The sequence below is a fragment of the Prorops nasuta genome, unplaced genomic scaffold, assembly GCF_024137725.1.
Source record: "Prorops nasuta isolate Cenicafe-Biocafe unplaced genomic scaffold, Cenicafe_Pnas_1.2 PNAS00001, whole genome shotgun sequence".
Classification (NCBI taxonomy): domain Eukaryota; kingdom Metazoa; phylum Arthropoda; class Insecta; order Hymenoptera; family Bethylidae; genus Prorops; species Prorops nasuta.
This window is the reverse complement of record NW_027116798.1, coordinates 14871502-14887870: the sequence shown is the minus strand read 5'-3', so window position 1 is coordinate 14887870 and position 16369 is coordinate 14871502. Positions and strand designations below refer to the sequence as shown.

The 16369-nt window shown below is 33.0% G+C and overlaps 1 protein-coding gene across 1 annotated transcript in view; it reads left to right on the top strand.

The window, feature by feature from the left end:
- Window positions 1-16369, top strand: part of LOC136774375 (troponin C, isoallergen Bla g 6.0101-like) — a 284717-nt gene that overhangs the window by 79847 nt on the left and 188501 nt on the right. Inside the window, exon 2 of the mRNA XM_066729021.1 lies at window positions 6703-6739. Coding sequence (XP_066585118.1) covers window positions 6703-6739 — 37 coding nt within the window. The remainder of the gene's footprint in view (window positions 1-6702; window positions 6740-16369) is intronic.

Sequence of the window (16369 nt, the reverse complement as noted above, 5' to 3'; positions counted from 1 at the left end):
TATAGAAAATTCGAAGGGAAGAGGTATATATCCCTTCCCTTCAAATTTTCTATACAGCTGCTGGCTAGCGGTTAACTTTATTTTTGTTGCTAAAAATTTGATTCTGGCATCACTGACATCACTGTACACCGTAGTATAATCAAAATGGCGGAGTTGGCAACGCTGGAGCGACCGTGGCTACCGCTACCGTCCATGTGCATGGCCGCAGGGCTGTATAAGATGCATAGAGAATGGGGTCGAAGGACCCAATTGATAACGTAGGGTTGTTGGCCACCCAACTGACCAACTGGCGCCCTGATACCGATAGAAAAGGATGGGCGAAGGTAATGGGAAAACCCGTAGTGTGAGTGGTCCCTCACACTGAAGGGAATAACCTTACAATTAGCATTACCGTCGGCTATTCTATAAACGAAATGAATATCTGCTAATTCCAGGAATGAACAATCCATTTTGCTCTGTCTTGTACGATGAGACTAGGACGAATGAATAGCTAACAATAAAACGACACAAAGCTTCAACTGATGAATTCGTTTGTTTTTTAATGTTTACAATTTTTTGGAATATCTAGCACAAATGAAAATATTTTATGTTTATTAGATTTTTGGGAAGTCCTTTATGCTAGCTATTCCAAAAAATAGTAACCATTAAAAAACAAACGAATTTATCAGTTGAAGCTTTGTGTCGTTTTATTGTTAGCTATTCATTCGTCCTAGTCTCATCTTAAAAGACAGTGCAAAATGGATTGTTCATTCCCGGAATTAACAGATATTCATTTCGTTTATAGATTAGCCGACGGTAATGCTAATAAAGCAGCGTGAATTTATCAAGAACGATTTCCGAATAGAAGGCATCCGAACCGCAAAACCTTTGCGCCGATCGCCCAAAGGTTGCGCGATACCGGGACATTAACACCAGAAGCTCCACCTGGCAAAAGTCGATCAACGCGATCGGTTGAATTCGAGGAAAGTGTCCTCGAATGTGTTAGAAAAGCTCCGGAAAAAAGTACAAGAGCTATTGCGCGCGAATTGCATGTAGACAGAATGAGCGTGTGGCGTGTGCTAAATGCAGAAGACTTGCATCCTTTTCATTTAAGTCAAGTGCAAGAATTAAGTGGCAGTGAATTTGAGAGGCGAGTGCGTTTTTGTTCGTGGTTCATGGATTAATGTGCAGGAAATCCAAACTTTTCACGGCATGTTCTCTTCACCGACAAAGCTTGCTTTACTCGGAATGGCTATTTCAACTCGCGCAATAGCCCCATGTGGGATATGGAAAACACTCACCCTACGGCAGTGACACACGTGCAAAATCGCTTTTCCATTAATGTCTGGGCCGGAATCATTGACGACTACATAGTGGGTTCTTACCTGTTACCGTCCCGATTAACAGGCAATATGTACGTCGCATTTTTGGAAGAAACGTTGCCACAACTTTTGGAAGACATTCCACTCTCCATTCGGCAAATCATGAGGTTCCAAAGTGATGGAGCACCGGCTCATTTTACAAGAAGAACAAGAGAATGCATAATAGAAAAATTCCCAAATAAATGGATAGGGAGAGGTAGTGCATTCGACTGGCCGCCGCGATCACCTGACCTCACCCCATTGGACTTTTCTTGTGGGGCCATTTGAAGGCTCTGGTTTATGAAAAGCCTTTCCAAAGCCCAAATGAGCTTTTCGAGCGAATTGTTGCAGCGTGTGACACTATCCGTAACACAGCGGGAATATTTTTTCCCGTTCGCGAGTCATTGCAAAGACGTTTGCAATTATGTGTCTCCAATCGCGGGAGGCACTTTGAACAATTATTGCGAGCATAGATAGCTGACAATGTGCAAAAAGGCCTTGCCTAAAAAGTGTAGTGAACAAGATGAAAATTAACTTGAAACAGTTTTAATGTGGAAGAAAAGGGAGTGCCTCGCGTAATGCTACGGACCTAGCCGTGCACCGCCGCCGCTCTGCCTGTCAGCTGATGTTCCCCATCAACACTACTGAACGCGCTCACCTACATATGATCTTTCAACGGCTGCAGATCAAAATTGGAGGCTCGGAGACACCAGATTTGTTGACAAAATATTTTCCTATTTACTTGCTTTACCATCCCTTAAAATTTTGCCTAGCATTATTGTGACACGTTATAACATCATAGCTCCTATTTTAAATGCAACGTGTATTTATGTCTATTTGATGTTGTTTTTCAATTTGTTTTAATTCTGTAGAATACAGTTTCATAAGCGAACTATTTTAAGGTGAAATCTTTAAACACATTTTACTTATAATAAACATTTATTTGCGCTATGTGCACTATTACTTAGAAAGCACACAACTAATTTCGCTAAAACTTTGAGGGTTTGTACTTTAACCAGTCAATAGGCGCGCGGGGTGTCCAAAGCACCCCAAGGATAGAAATCTATCTGTAACTTAGCGACAAATTTGTGCAGTCACTTACTAGTTTTAACGTTTTATTAGTAGAAATAATTTAAAGACATGCAACTGCTATCGTATACCAAGTGAGCGTCACATAGATGATATTTATTGGAAAATAAATCTGAATTCTTAAATATTTTACGTCAAATAACAAAAAATAAGTGGGGTGACCGTGGCACCCCTCGCGCCTATCTACATAAAAAAAGCACGCGCCTGTTGGCGGGTTAACTAATAATATTGCGCATACAACCCCTTAAATATAATTTTTTTAATACTATTAACCCTTTTCACTCTGCGGTTTTCATACAGAAAGAATTATGGTCCTTCAGAGGGGACAGCGGAGTTCAAAAGGTTAAAAAGTTACTTACAATAATTTATAAAGAAAACAAATTTTTTTAAAATATCTTCAAAATTTTATCATTTTAAGATTTGTTCTTTTTGTCTTAGGTTTACATGCAATGCGAATTCGTACAAATTAATGAAATTTTTTGAGAAATCTGTTAAATTTGAATCAATCGACCTCTTCAAACTGCACGGCAATATTTTTTAGTATCCAATTTAAGGTAGTAGTCTAGTAAATCGACCGGTTTTGCAGGGTGATTTTCTGGAATTTTTGTTACTACCTAAATGAAATGCAAAACATCTGAACATTTTGTATGTTATTAATATTATATTGTATTATTCAAAAATATATTTTTTTTGATATTTTATTAAATTATATGGTGTCAAAGTAGGTGAAAATAAAACATGTGCTGCTGGCCCATGGGGTATCTCCAGTTTGGGTAACATAAGAAACAAGCTTTGCTTGCAAAAAAGGACGGCAAGTACATAAGTCGTAGCTAGTATGATTAATATACAGTAACATAAAATATTTTAATTAAAAAAAGTAGTGAAATCCAAACGTTAGGCAAGTATACATTTTTTCCATGGCGAAAATTGAAATTTGGAAAAAAGTAAATAGTAATACAAAAATAATTTGCCAGGCCCGTTGTATGCAATCGTATTAAATAGCCACATTTTTAACTTACGAGAAGCAACGCTTATATTGCAAAGATAGCGACTTACACATGAATATTACGGGCCCGGCTAGTAATTTTTGTATTACTATTTACTTTTGCCAAATTTCAATTTTCGCCATGGAAAAAATTTATACTTGCCTAACATTTGGATTTCACTATTTTTTTTAATTAAAATATTTTATGTTACTATATATTAATCATACTAGATACGACTTATGTACCGGCTGTCCCTTTTTTACAAGCAAGGCTTATTTTTTGTGGGATCTTATAACGTTTTGTAAGAATATAGGAATTAAAACTAAAATATTGTTATAACTAATTTAATCTAATAAAACATTTTCCAATGTTCTCATCGTTCCATAATGTAAAGCTTCAATTCGAGATATTAATTTATTAATCTATTAAATAAAATACAAAATATTACAATGATGAGTTCTTATTATAATTACACTTTTAGAGGCTTTTAACATAGTATTCACAATGACTGTTTCAGTTATATTTTCAACATCTTATACCCAAAATCACATTAAAGTCTTTCGTTTTCACAAATTTGTTTCTAAATTTACCTTTAAATCCACTTTTTTCTTAGCTGTTATCCTCAACATCAACTTTGAATTATGGCACTTTCTCCAGCACACTAGTACCATTTATATTTTGCTTTCATTAGTATAAACTAGGAAATACACCAATTTATACAATGGAAGCCTCTCTTTTGTGGATATACTGCTTTTAGTTTCGCAAAGTTATTCACTGTAAATTCTATCGCATGGAAAATATTAAAATGATGACTTCTTTTCATTGTTTCATTTCTAGATGATGTTATCGTTATAATTATGATTTAATTGACTTATATATTTCAAAGAGTTTATTCCCAAAATCACCTGCAAGCTATTCACTATTAAAAATTGGCTTCCAAATTTTTTAATTTCTCCACCTTTTCCTTTGGTTTAACTCTGAACATTAACTTTGCATTATGGCTCTTTCTATGGTAAACTCGAATCATTTCTGACTTCTTCCATTAAATATTACAGCTCAACCCTGCACAATGACACAATAAACACGTAATTGTAATTCAATCTGAAATAAAATCTCACTAAGTACCAAAAAATATATTACATATTATATTATAAAAATCAATGTTATTCTTATAAAAAATTAAATTGGAATCATTTTGTTGGAAATAATAATAATTTCTTTCTATTCTGATTAGGGAAGCGTAGGTGAATATTTGGTTTTAATACTTTTTTATATTATAATTGAATATTAAATAACGATTACAAAATATTTATCTATTTTCCTTAATCGTAGTAATAAGAAAGTTTTATTGTCTCCTGGAAAAATGTTTGTATATATGATATAACCTATCGGAGAGTATGTTCCACATCAGTTTAAAGAAAATAAATTTAAACATGCATTTTGTTAATGATTTCAATTCCAGGAAGTTTAGCATATGATTTTCAAATACCTTAACAATTTCTTGCAATTATTATGATCCTGATAATCACCAAGGCACATAAATGTTGAAGGTATACTTCTCCTTGGCACAGTATTGAAAATATATAAATATTAATCTTCTTTTATCCAGTCAGCTCTATCCTCAATAATGAAAATAGAAATGTTCTATTTTATCTGAAAAAGATATTTCACAAAGTACCACAAAGCATATAACCTATTGTATTCTAAAATATTGTTTTACTTATCTAATAATTATCGACTCCTTATGTCATTATTATTCGAATTTATTTATCATTTTAAAAATTAAACACAATCACTAACATAACAATGAACAACCTCACTGTATTAAATATACATAACCTTATATTACAATTGACAGGTAACAAGTCGCCGGATTAGTTATATCGATTACATCGATTATATTTGATAGTTCACAACCATGATTTTGTAGTTGAGTTTAACTAGTTGGCAAAGCTGAGAAAGAATGACGTCATTTACCTCTTAGCGACCAACTTCAGCCCGAAACATACATTCTGACTGGAGAAGAAGATGACGGAAAGAAATGAAATTTTTCGTTATATATATAGCTAACAGAGTATGAGATCTCTGGATTGTATGAACCGATTTTGATGTTCGTGAGCTCAAATGAAAGCTTATCCAAAACCATTTTAAGGAAAGCTTTATTTAAACCATGACAATTGATCATTCATTGAAATTAATTGGTTTAAAAATTGAGACGGTCAAACTTACTGTATAAGTTACATAGTTGTGCTCGGCGGTGTAGACACGTCATTATCTACTTTTATATGTACTTGCCGTCGAGAAACTATCGTGTCTCTTGATCGGAAACAAAAATATGCAACAGATTATTATTCAGTAGGATTGTCATTCTGGCAGGAACTAGAAAAAATTAATTCGGTTGAAATATAACAAAATGGCGGACTTCGAAAGAAAAAGGTACAATTGTTTTAGTGTAAATTGGATTGTAAATTGAAAAGTAATGGATGAAAAATAATGATTCTACTTCCTGCCAGAATTACAGATGTTTAGAGCAACCTGTAAAAATTTCAGCCCGATCGATTCAATAGAAAATCTGTTATGCCTCATGCCGACCGAGAAAACGTGGTTTCGAGAAAAACCCGTTTAAAATTTGGCTAACAGAACTTTCATCCTCACACTAATCGTCGATCCCCGGTGCATACTACAAGTTTTTAGTCTCTTCATACGTGTCAAACACAGGTATATCTGGTTATATCCTTTCTTATATCAAAATGTATACGAAACTCTAAGGAAATATAAAGGTAATATGAGTCATAATAGTGAGGAATAACCGTTAGCAGCTGTCGCGCAACTTACAGCATTCAATTATGCGGCGCTCCCGAATATATGTTATATCTTTGTTAATATTTTGAATATCGGTTTAAAATTTATACACCATATTCTAATGTTGGTATACTATCGAAATATGAAAAAAAAATTTGCGACCCAAACAACTAGACTACAACCTTAAGATGCCATTACTCCATTAATAAAAAATATTGAAAGAAAAGTAAATATCGCTGTTTAGTTTTTAAGTCAACAATAATCACGCAAAATTACTAATAATTTTTCCAAAAATTTCAGAAAAAGAAGTCTTTTATATGTATTTTCTTCCTTTTTTTTAATCTAGGCTTCTCCAAGCGTTAGGATAATCTGACCAATATTTGTTTTCTATAAATAAAATGCCACGCACTTTAATATTTGTTGAAAAGTTCTCATTAATTATTTAATATTTTATTAAAATTAATTTAGAATTTTATTTTTTGCAGGACCCGCAACAGGAACTCAGCAAGGAACAGCTTGCAAGTAAGCTTTGTTCAGCTTTAATGAGTCTATTGTTATTCTTACAAACCTAATTTAGAAAAATTCTTAGCTTAGGATTAACTGAAATATATTTATGCATTTATAGCTACAGCATAAATAAACAACAGATTTTGAATAAGAAACAAACAATTTAACCCTCTCCTATCCAATATCCTTTGAGAAGGACACTCAATAAAAAAACTTGTAAAACATTTAAAACATTCGAACCAAACCAAAGTGGTTGAAGTTACTATAGTTGTTAGCTAATAGGCAATCATAATTTTGGAAAGCTTCTGAAAGAAAATGTATATTCATATTTAGATCGTATATAAGATAAAGTCATTAGACTTTCTTTTAACGCTGTCAGAAAAAAATCAGGCAGGAAATGTTTAATTAACTACAACAAAAATAAGAGTTGAAATGACTGTTTACCTAATTTCGTAGCTATTGGAAAATGATTAGAGAAATTAAATTAAAATCTTTAATACTGATATTATAGATCGAAAATGTGTTCCTAAAATAAAGTGATATCTCACAGCGGAGATTTTCAATTTACTAGAGATTTTTGAAAATGATTTATCGTCCAACAGAGGACAGTTTTTAACAAAAAATAGTAATATAATTGCATATATTTTTATACAGGGTTTCCCATTTTAATGCCTGCAGACAAATAACATTTCTTATTATTCACTGTAGAAAAATACATATCAAACAACATTTTTTTTTAATAACTCATGACGTGAAAATGCAGATTTGCATGCCTGTTTTGCGGACTTGGATAGAGGAGGGGGTGAGGGGATACTCTAGCGGGTGGAAAGTTGTAAATGGGGAGAAGGTAAATTATTTTTACACACCCACATCCCACCGAAGCATTTATGGAAAACTGCGCTTTCCCTCACTATTTATGGAAAATAGTATGTTAATCACGGGGAAAGATCAATATCGACAGAATACAAAGTTTGATTGCACTCGGCTGCTTTAATATCCATCGCCTTCGATACAGGTATCAATCCGGCCTTGTACATTACAAGGTCGTATCTCGTCGGATTTTGCTCACCTTTTTCCCTAGATTAACAATGTATACTATCAATTGTAAGGGAGACACAGGAGAGTATTGTTGATATAATTTAGAAATATAATTTAAAAGGTAATTGAAGGCAACTTTTATTATTTTACATGGAAAAATCTATTTTTAATGTCAATAGTCAGGTAGTTTGTCTCAAGAAATGCATAAAACTGTATTTATCAATTTCATTTAAAGGGTTAGGGGGGTCTCAAGTGATAAAAAGAAGGACAATTTTTTTTTGGTTCCTATTAACTAAGCTTATAATTAAATTCAACAAAAAATAGATTTTGTTTATAAAAAAAAGACGGCAAGTACATTAATCGTCCAGCGTAAATAATATAGTAAAATAAAATATTCTAATTAAAAAATTAGTGAAATACAAATGTTAGGCAAGTATGTATTTTTGCTGTGGCAAAAGTTGAAATTTCGAAAAGAAATAGTAACATAAACAAGTGGCTTGCCGATAGCCCGTTCTATGCAATGAAATTAAATAGCCACATTGTGGAATTAAGAAAAGCAACGCTTTTATCGTAAGATAGCGGCTTATATATGAACATTACGGGCCCCCAGGAAGTAACTTGTTTGTGTTACTATTTCATTTTCGAAGTTTTAACTTTTGCCACAGTAAAAATAAATACTGTCCTTGCATTTGGATTTCATTAATTTTTTAAATTGGAATATTTTATTTTTTTATATTATTTACGCTGGACGATTTATTTACTTGCCGTCTTTTTTTACAGGCGAAGTCTGTTTTTTGTGGGACATCATAACATTTTTTTAAGAATAGGGTAGTTAAAAGAAAATATTATTATATTAGTTGTTCCGCAATATAAGGGAGGTTTCCAAATTTCCAATCATTCCAAATAGCAGCACTTATATAATGAAATTATTAATTTAATAACGTCTCCTTTTCATATGCATTTAAAATGGTGTTTATTATTATTTTTTGTGAGTAAAAAATTAATCAAATTCACAAAGCCTCATTTTAAAAATTTTACATATTACTATTATAAATGTTTTAGTATGTTGTATAATACTTGATTAGATAAGCATATTATCAACAAACAGGGTTCTTAAATATTTATGAGCAAGTGTAAAAAAAAGATTGATATTATTATTTTTATAGTGAGAAACTTATATTATCTATTAACGGAATTTCAATACACTATTTAATTATTATTTAATAAATCTTGAAGGGAGAAAAAGCTGCAAGGACTTGAATTGCATATTAGTAATAAAAATTTAGTCAATTTGTGATCTTCTTGAAGGGTCTGGTCTTAAAAAGGAAAATTGAGTTCTGGTAGTTTTTCATGCAAAGTCATGGCATTTCATGATATAGTTTTAGGTTTACTACACAGAAACACAACTGATAGAAATACCCAGAAGACATTAGATGACGGGGAATTAGTTTTAAATTTTCAATATTAAAAACGTTTTCAGATTTGTCATTGTATGATAAGGGACAAGAAGAATTTTTAAAACTCTCTCCTATATATTTGGAGATTCCTTATTCTTTACATAAACTAAATGATACGCACTTCACCCATTTTGAAGGGTAAATGGCCTGCACATGGCTCTGAATTTACATATTATTGATGAAACTTTAGTTAATTTTCTAAATTTTGGAGAATCTGGTCATATGTACATGAAAGTTGTATTATACTCATTTTTGTACAAAAATTAGAGCATTTTATCCTCCATTTTATTTTGCCACACTTAATTAAAGAATTTAAAAACTGCATAAGCTGAATATGAAACAATAGAAATACAGTATGTTTTTTTCCTAGAGATTTATAGCCTAATATCCAGCAGGTTTTTTAGATATTAAATATTGTATTCAATATGTTCTCTGACTACCATTAAACTTATTACACATTATTCATCAAGAATTTGTATTAGCAACTGAAAGATATTTTTACAGTTAACACATGCAACACGTATAGTCAAAAAGACATGTTTATTGCCTTTTAGCCAAACTGATGGCTAAATGTTTTGAGAATGGTGTGTATGGAATGTGAACTTTGCAAAATTTTGTCAATTTCTAAACCATCAAAATTCACTTTAATAACATATAAAAACCTATTTCTATAATCTACGTTTCTTATATTAAACGTATTTAAATGTCTACATTTTGATTTTTTCAGCTAATGGGATTGTTGACTTTATTTTCTTTACTAATTATTGTAAATTAAACCAAGTATTTGCTTGGCTTATTAACAAACTACAGTTCTTTTGCAAAACATTTATATTCACATAAAAATATAGACTGTTCTATTTATTATATAAGATTACAACTGATTATTATTTATTAATAAAATATTAACACTAATTTTCTAAAAGGTCATACCCCAAATTTGGAAAATTTTTCAGGAGACAATAATTAGCTTTTACTCTAATGAGGGATATGTAGATCACACACACACACACACACACACACACAAACATTTGTTTTTGATATACTTTTATATTATAATTGAATATTGAAGAATGATTAGCAAATATTAACCCTATTTTTCTCATATCGTAGTAATAGAAATGTTTTATTGTCATCTGAAAAACTATCCGAAAGGGGGATACAGTCTTTTGAAGATCTGGTATTGATAAGTGTTTGAAGATAAGTTGAAATAAAACATCCATGTTAATAATAATTTGAATGCCTCAAAGTATACCATATGATTTGCAATTACCTCATTAGTTTCTGTGAATCAATATACTCCTGATAATGACCGATTCACATTATTATGCTGAATGTAAACTTCTTACATTAGCAATGGTGTAAACATTAGTCTCAGTTAATCCAGTCAGTTTTCTCCTCAGTAATGAAAATAGATATGTTTTATTTTAATTGAATCTGAAAAAGAGATTCTACAAAGTATATAACCACCTGCATTGTAAAATATAATGTTTTATTTATGTGATAATTGTCGACTCCTTCTGTCATTATTGATTGAACTTATTTGTGATTTTGAAAAGTTAACACATTCATTATCACAACACAATGAATAACCTCACTGCATTAAATATACATAACCTCACATTACAGTAGACAGTTAACAACAGTTGCCGGATTAGCAATATCGATTATATCGATTTATTTGCCAGTTCACAATTATTGTTTCGTTGTGTTTAGTATAGTTTTTTGGAAGCATTGTGAAAGTGACGTCATTTTCCTTAGCGGCCAACTTCAGCCCGAAACATACACTTTGGCTGGAGAAGAAGAAGATTGTTGAGAAGATTCTTAATTTTCGATAAATATATAACTAACAAAGTGAGATATCTGGATTGCGTGAAGTGATTTTGATGTTCAAGTACTTAAATGAAAGCTTTTTCAAAACCATTTTAAGAGAAGCTTTACTTAAATTATGACAATTTATAATTCGCGGAGATAAATCGTTTTGACAATTGGGACAGTAAAACTTGCTGTATATGAGAAGTAGTGCCTCGACGGCGGTATAGATATGTCATTATCTACTTTCATATGTACAATGACCGGCAGAAATGGCGTCCCTTGATGCGTTTAGGAACCGCATTTTAGGATCCTTCACTGTATGTATACTCTATTCTGCTAGGCGGAGATAGGGGAATGGAACGCGATAACTATAGTAGTTAGTTTATCTCGCTCTAAATGCGTGAGTGCGAGAGAGAGAGCTTTATACGGCATAGTAGGGCAAGCCAGGCGTCCCGACTCCCGAGGCTTATTTCTATCCGCGCCATTGCCTATGGCTATCTCTCTCGCTCGGTAAGAATCATTCGTCCGTCCTTGTTTAGGTCAGTTCTACGCCAATGGATACTCTCTAAAGAAGATTTTCTCAGGCGACACCATTGAAGACTGCGATTACAGCGGGGATTTTAAAATACTGTGCACCTGTCACTGTCAAACGTCAGTATGAAAGATTATTGTCGCTTACAGCGTTTGGTGCAATTAACATTATAAGTCTGGATTATTATGTGATATTCTGTAATGCACATATATATATACATATGTTAATTTACTTGTAATTTTTTAAACCAATAAGTTATTGGCATTATGGAAGAAACTCATTTAAATATAAGAATATACTGGTTTCCACTTATGTAACTTTTCTTGTAAATATAACATAATTTTAATTAATAAAATTCACTCGTTTATTAATCAGACTAAGAAGAGTTATTTCTTTTAAATTTTAACATGTATAGAATAATATCCTAAACGCGCACACTTAACTAATTATTATTAGAGAAATATTTTTATAATCGTTACACATTGATAATAATATATCTCAATATCCTTCAGTTTAAAATATCATTTACATTGAAGAAATCTTAATCAATGGTCATGAAGAGTTCGTGGCTCAATGGCTAGGTCGCTTGCCTCGAAGATTAGTTAAAGCGCTTTTGTCGGTGGTTCGAATCCCGCGGGAGATATTTTTTTTTTCGTTTTAAAAGCATTACTATCTTTTTTTTTGTTAATTATTTGGAAGCATTGCTACTGCTTCCAAACATATTTTGAAAAGTTTATTTTGCCCTGAAAAGGGCAGTTAGTCAGACACGGCTACCACCGACAAAAGCGCTCTAACTAATCTTCGAGGCAAGCGACCTAGCCACTGAGCCACGAACTCTTCATGACCATTGATCAAGATTTCTTCAATGTAAATGATATTTTAAACTGAAGGATGTTGAGATATATTATTATCAATGTGTAACGATTATAAAAATATTTCTCTAATAATAATTAGTTAAGTGTGCGCGTTTAGGATATTATTCTATACATGTTAAAATTTAAAAGAAATAACTCTTCTTAGTCTGATTAATAAGCGCGTGAATTTTATTAATTAAAATTATGTTATATTTACAAGAAAAGTTACATAAGTGGAAACCAGTATATTCTTATATTTAAATGAGTTTCTTCTATAATGCCAATAACTTATTGGTTTAAAAAATTAAAAGTAAATTAACATATGTATATATATATGTGCATTACAGAATATCACATAATAATCCAGACTTATAATGTTAATTGCACCAAACGCTGTAAGCGACAATAATCTTTCATACTGACGTTTGACAGTGACAGGTGCACAGTATTTTAAAATCCCCGCTGTAATCGCAGTCTTCAATGGTGTCGCCTGAGAAAATCTTCTTTAGAGAGTATCCATTGGCGTAGAACTGACCTAAACAAGGACGGACGAATGATTCTTACCGAGCGAGAGAGATAGCCATAGGCAATGGCACAGATAGAAATAAGCCTTGGGACGCCTGGCTTGCCCTGCTATGCCGTATAAAGCTCTCTCTCTCTCTCGCACTCACGCATTTAGAGCGAGATAAACTAACTACTATAGTTATCGCGTTCCATTCCCCTATCTCCGCCTAGCAGAATAGAGTATACATTGAAGGATCCTAAAATGCGGTTCCTAAACGCATCAAGGGACGCCATTTCTGCCGGTCATTGTACTTGCCGTCGAGACACTACCCGTGTCTCTTGATTCATTCCTATAAAGTATATACAGGGTGTCCGGTTAACTATGGCCAATCCGGGATATTCGGATAGAGGGTAAAACTTCGAGTAAAAAAGTTCGAAACACTTTGTGGCTAGCACCCTTAATGAAAAAGTTATTAGCGATTAAAGATCCTCAGTTTTAATTGGATTTACTTAGACGGAGGATTCCATTGGTCGCATTGTTAGCCCATAAACGCTAAGATTCAGTAAAAGTTAATACTAATGCAAACACACGGGCAGTGGAAACACCCACTTGAGCCTGTGGTAGTGACCGAAAGCCGAGCGACCGAGTCTCGAGAGCGAGCGTCAAAAACAATAAAAACATAAACACTCTTGACAATAGTCGCAAGCTAAAATTTAAACTTTTGTAATTTTCAAGTAAGAAGTTAATAATTATCATTTTAGAATTGTATGTATTTTTACGATGAAAATGAGTCCAAACACAATATAATTACGCCAATTTTAGAGTATAATTAACAGTTTTAATTAATTAATAATGTTGCTAAAAAAGTCATAAATATGTCGCGCTTGGACTTATTTTCACCATAAAAATATGAACAAATCAGAAATAAGAATTAGAAATTTGATGAAATTCAATTGCAAAAGTTAAATTTCTCCTTGTTTAATGTAATATGTTTACGTTTTTCTGTTTTTTAAATCGAGGCATATTGTTGAATGAATAGCCTTCAGAGCTCGATAATTCTACGCGCTTGATCGGCAGAGGAAAGGGGGAATCGAGGTAATGAAATTAAGAATTTATAATTTCAAATTTGCTTCTTTTTATTTTAACAATGTCTTTTCGGGGCTATCGTTTCCCCACTACCTTGCGGTAGATAACTCAGTGCGTTTTTTTTTTAAGTGGTATCCCCAGGAGGCCTAATCCACTATCATAATTTAAAACTATCGCAAATGCTCGAACTGTTGGCCGCGTTGCTCCAAACACATTTGAGCTCTTTGCGCTACACTAGGCATAGTCCTGTGCACCATGTCCGGCGAGATGGTATTGAAGGCTGCTATAATTGCTTCACGTACTTCGTTCTCGTTACCATCACGCCGATCCTCCAATAAATCCTTTACATGTCCCCATAGGAAGAAATCTAAAGGATTTAGATCAGGAGATCTCGCTGGCCAGTATATTGGACCCCCCCCCCCCTCCACCGATCTATCCACCTACCCGGAAAAAGCGAGTCTAATGTTTGACGCACACTTCTGCGAAAATGTGCAGGTGCTCCGTCGTGCTGAATAATTATCATTAGACTCGCTTTTTCCTTGTAAGTGGATAGATCGGAGGGGGGGGGGGGGGGGGGTCCAATATACTGGCCAGCGAGATCTCCTGATCTAAATCCTTTAGATTTCTTTCTATGGGGACATGTAAAGGATTTAGTGGATGATCGGCGTGATGGTAACGAGAACGAAGTACGTGAAGCAATTGTAGCGGCCTTCAATACCATCTCGCTGAACATGGTACACAGGGCTACGCGTAGTGTACCGCAAAGAGCTCAAATGTGTTTGGAACAACGCGGCCAACAGTTCGAGCATTTGCGATAGTTTTAAATTATGATAGTGGCTTTGGCCTCCTGGGGATACCACTTAAAAAAAACGCACTGAGCTATCTACCGCAAGGTAGTGGGGAAACGATAGCCCCGAAAAGACATTGTTAAAACAAAAAGAAGCTAATTTAAAATTATAAATGTCTTAATTTCATTACCCGGCTTCCCCCTTTCCTCTGCCGATCAAGCGCGTAGAATTATCGAGCTCCGAAGGCTATTCATTCAAAAATAGGCCTCGATTTAAAAAATAGAAAAACGTAAACACATTACATTAAACAAAGAGAAATTTAACTTTTGCAATTGTGTTTTATCAAATTTCTAATTCTTATTTCTAATTTATTCATATTTTTATGGTGAAAATAAGTCCAAGCGCGACATAATTATGACTTTTTTAGCGACATTATTAATTAATTAAAACTGTTAATTATACTATAAAATTGGCGTAATTATACTGTGTTTGGACTTATTTTCATCGTAAGAATACATACAATTCAAAAATGATAATTGTTAACTTCTTACTTGAAAATTACAAAAGTTTAAATTTTAGCTTGCGACTATTGTCAAGAGTGTCTCTGTTTTTATGACGCTCGCTCTCGAGACTCGGTCGCTCGACTTTCGGTCACTACCACAGGCTCAAGTGGGTGTGTCCATTGCCCGTGTGTTTGCATTTGTATTAACTTTTACTGAATCTTAGCGTTTATGGGCTAACAATGCGACCAATAGAATCCTCCGTCTAAGCAAATCCAATTAAAACTGAGGATCTTTAATCGCTAATAACTTTTTAATTAAGGGTGCTAGCCGTAAACTGTTTTGAACTTTTTTACTCGAAATATTACCCTCTATCCGAATATCTCGGATTGGCCATAGTTAACCGGACACCCTTATAATTATGTATGATTTAAGCAATATTCTGACCAATTTTTGTAAGAAAATATTAAAAATTGAAGCATTGAGAGCAATTGATCAGAGACGCGTTTATGAAAAGTTGTTAAGGATGTTCTATCCCAAATTAATTTTCATAAAATTGTTTAAATTTTAATTGAAATGGGTTAAATATAACGATATTGACACGATTGTCAAATCTGAGATTGATGACACGTTTCTAACTTGAGAAATTCAACATCAAAGTTATTACTGTTACTGTGGAAGATATAGGAGAGTCTTCTAAAAACACAACATTTTTATTAATATTAGAAAAACGATTCTCTAGATTTTTTAAAAAAATAAATGCTTTATGCAGTTTATTTGTTAACATCTCTTAAAAAAAAATAAGACACGTACCGTTGCCGAGAAAATTTAAATCAAAGTTTTATTGTTACACGATAAACGTGAAAGTTAGTCAATATGGCAGCGTCGCATATGCGCGCGCAACTGCGGTACATATATTTACTAGTAATGAGGGAGAATATATATTTTCAAATTATTATTGTACTTAAATTTGTATATCTACATTTTAAATTATATGTTTTAATTGTGGATGTGATAAATAATAGGATAAGTAGTACAATATAAAGATCGAAAAATATGTGTTCATCTTTCCA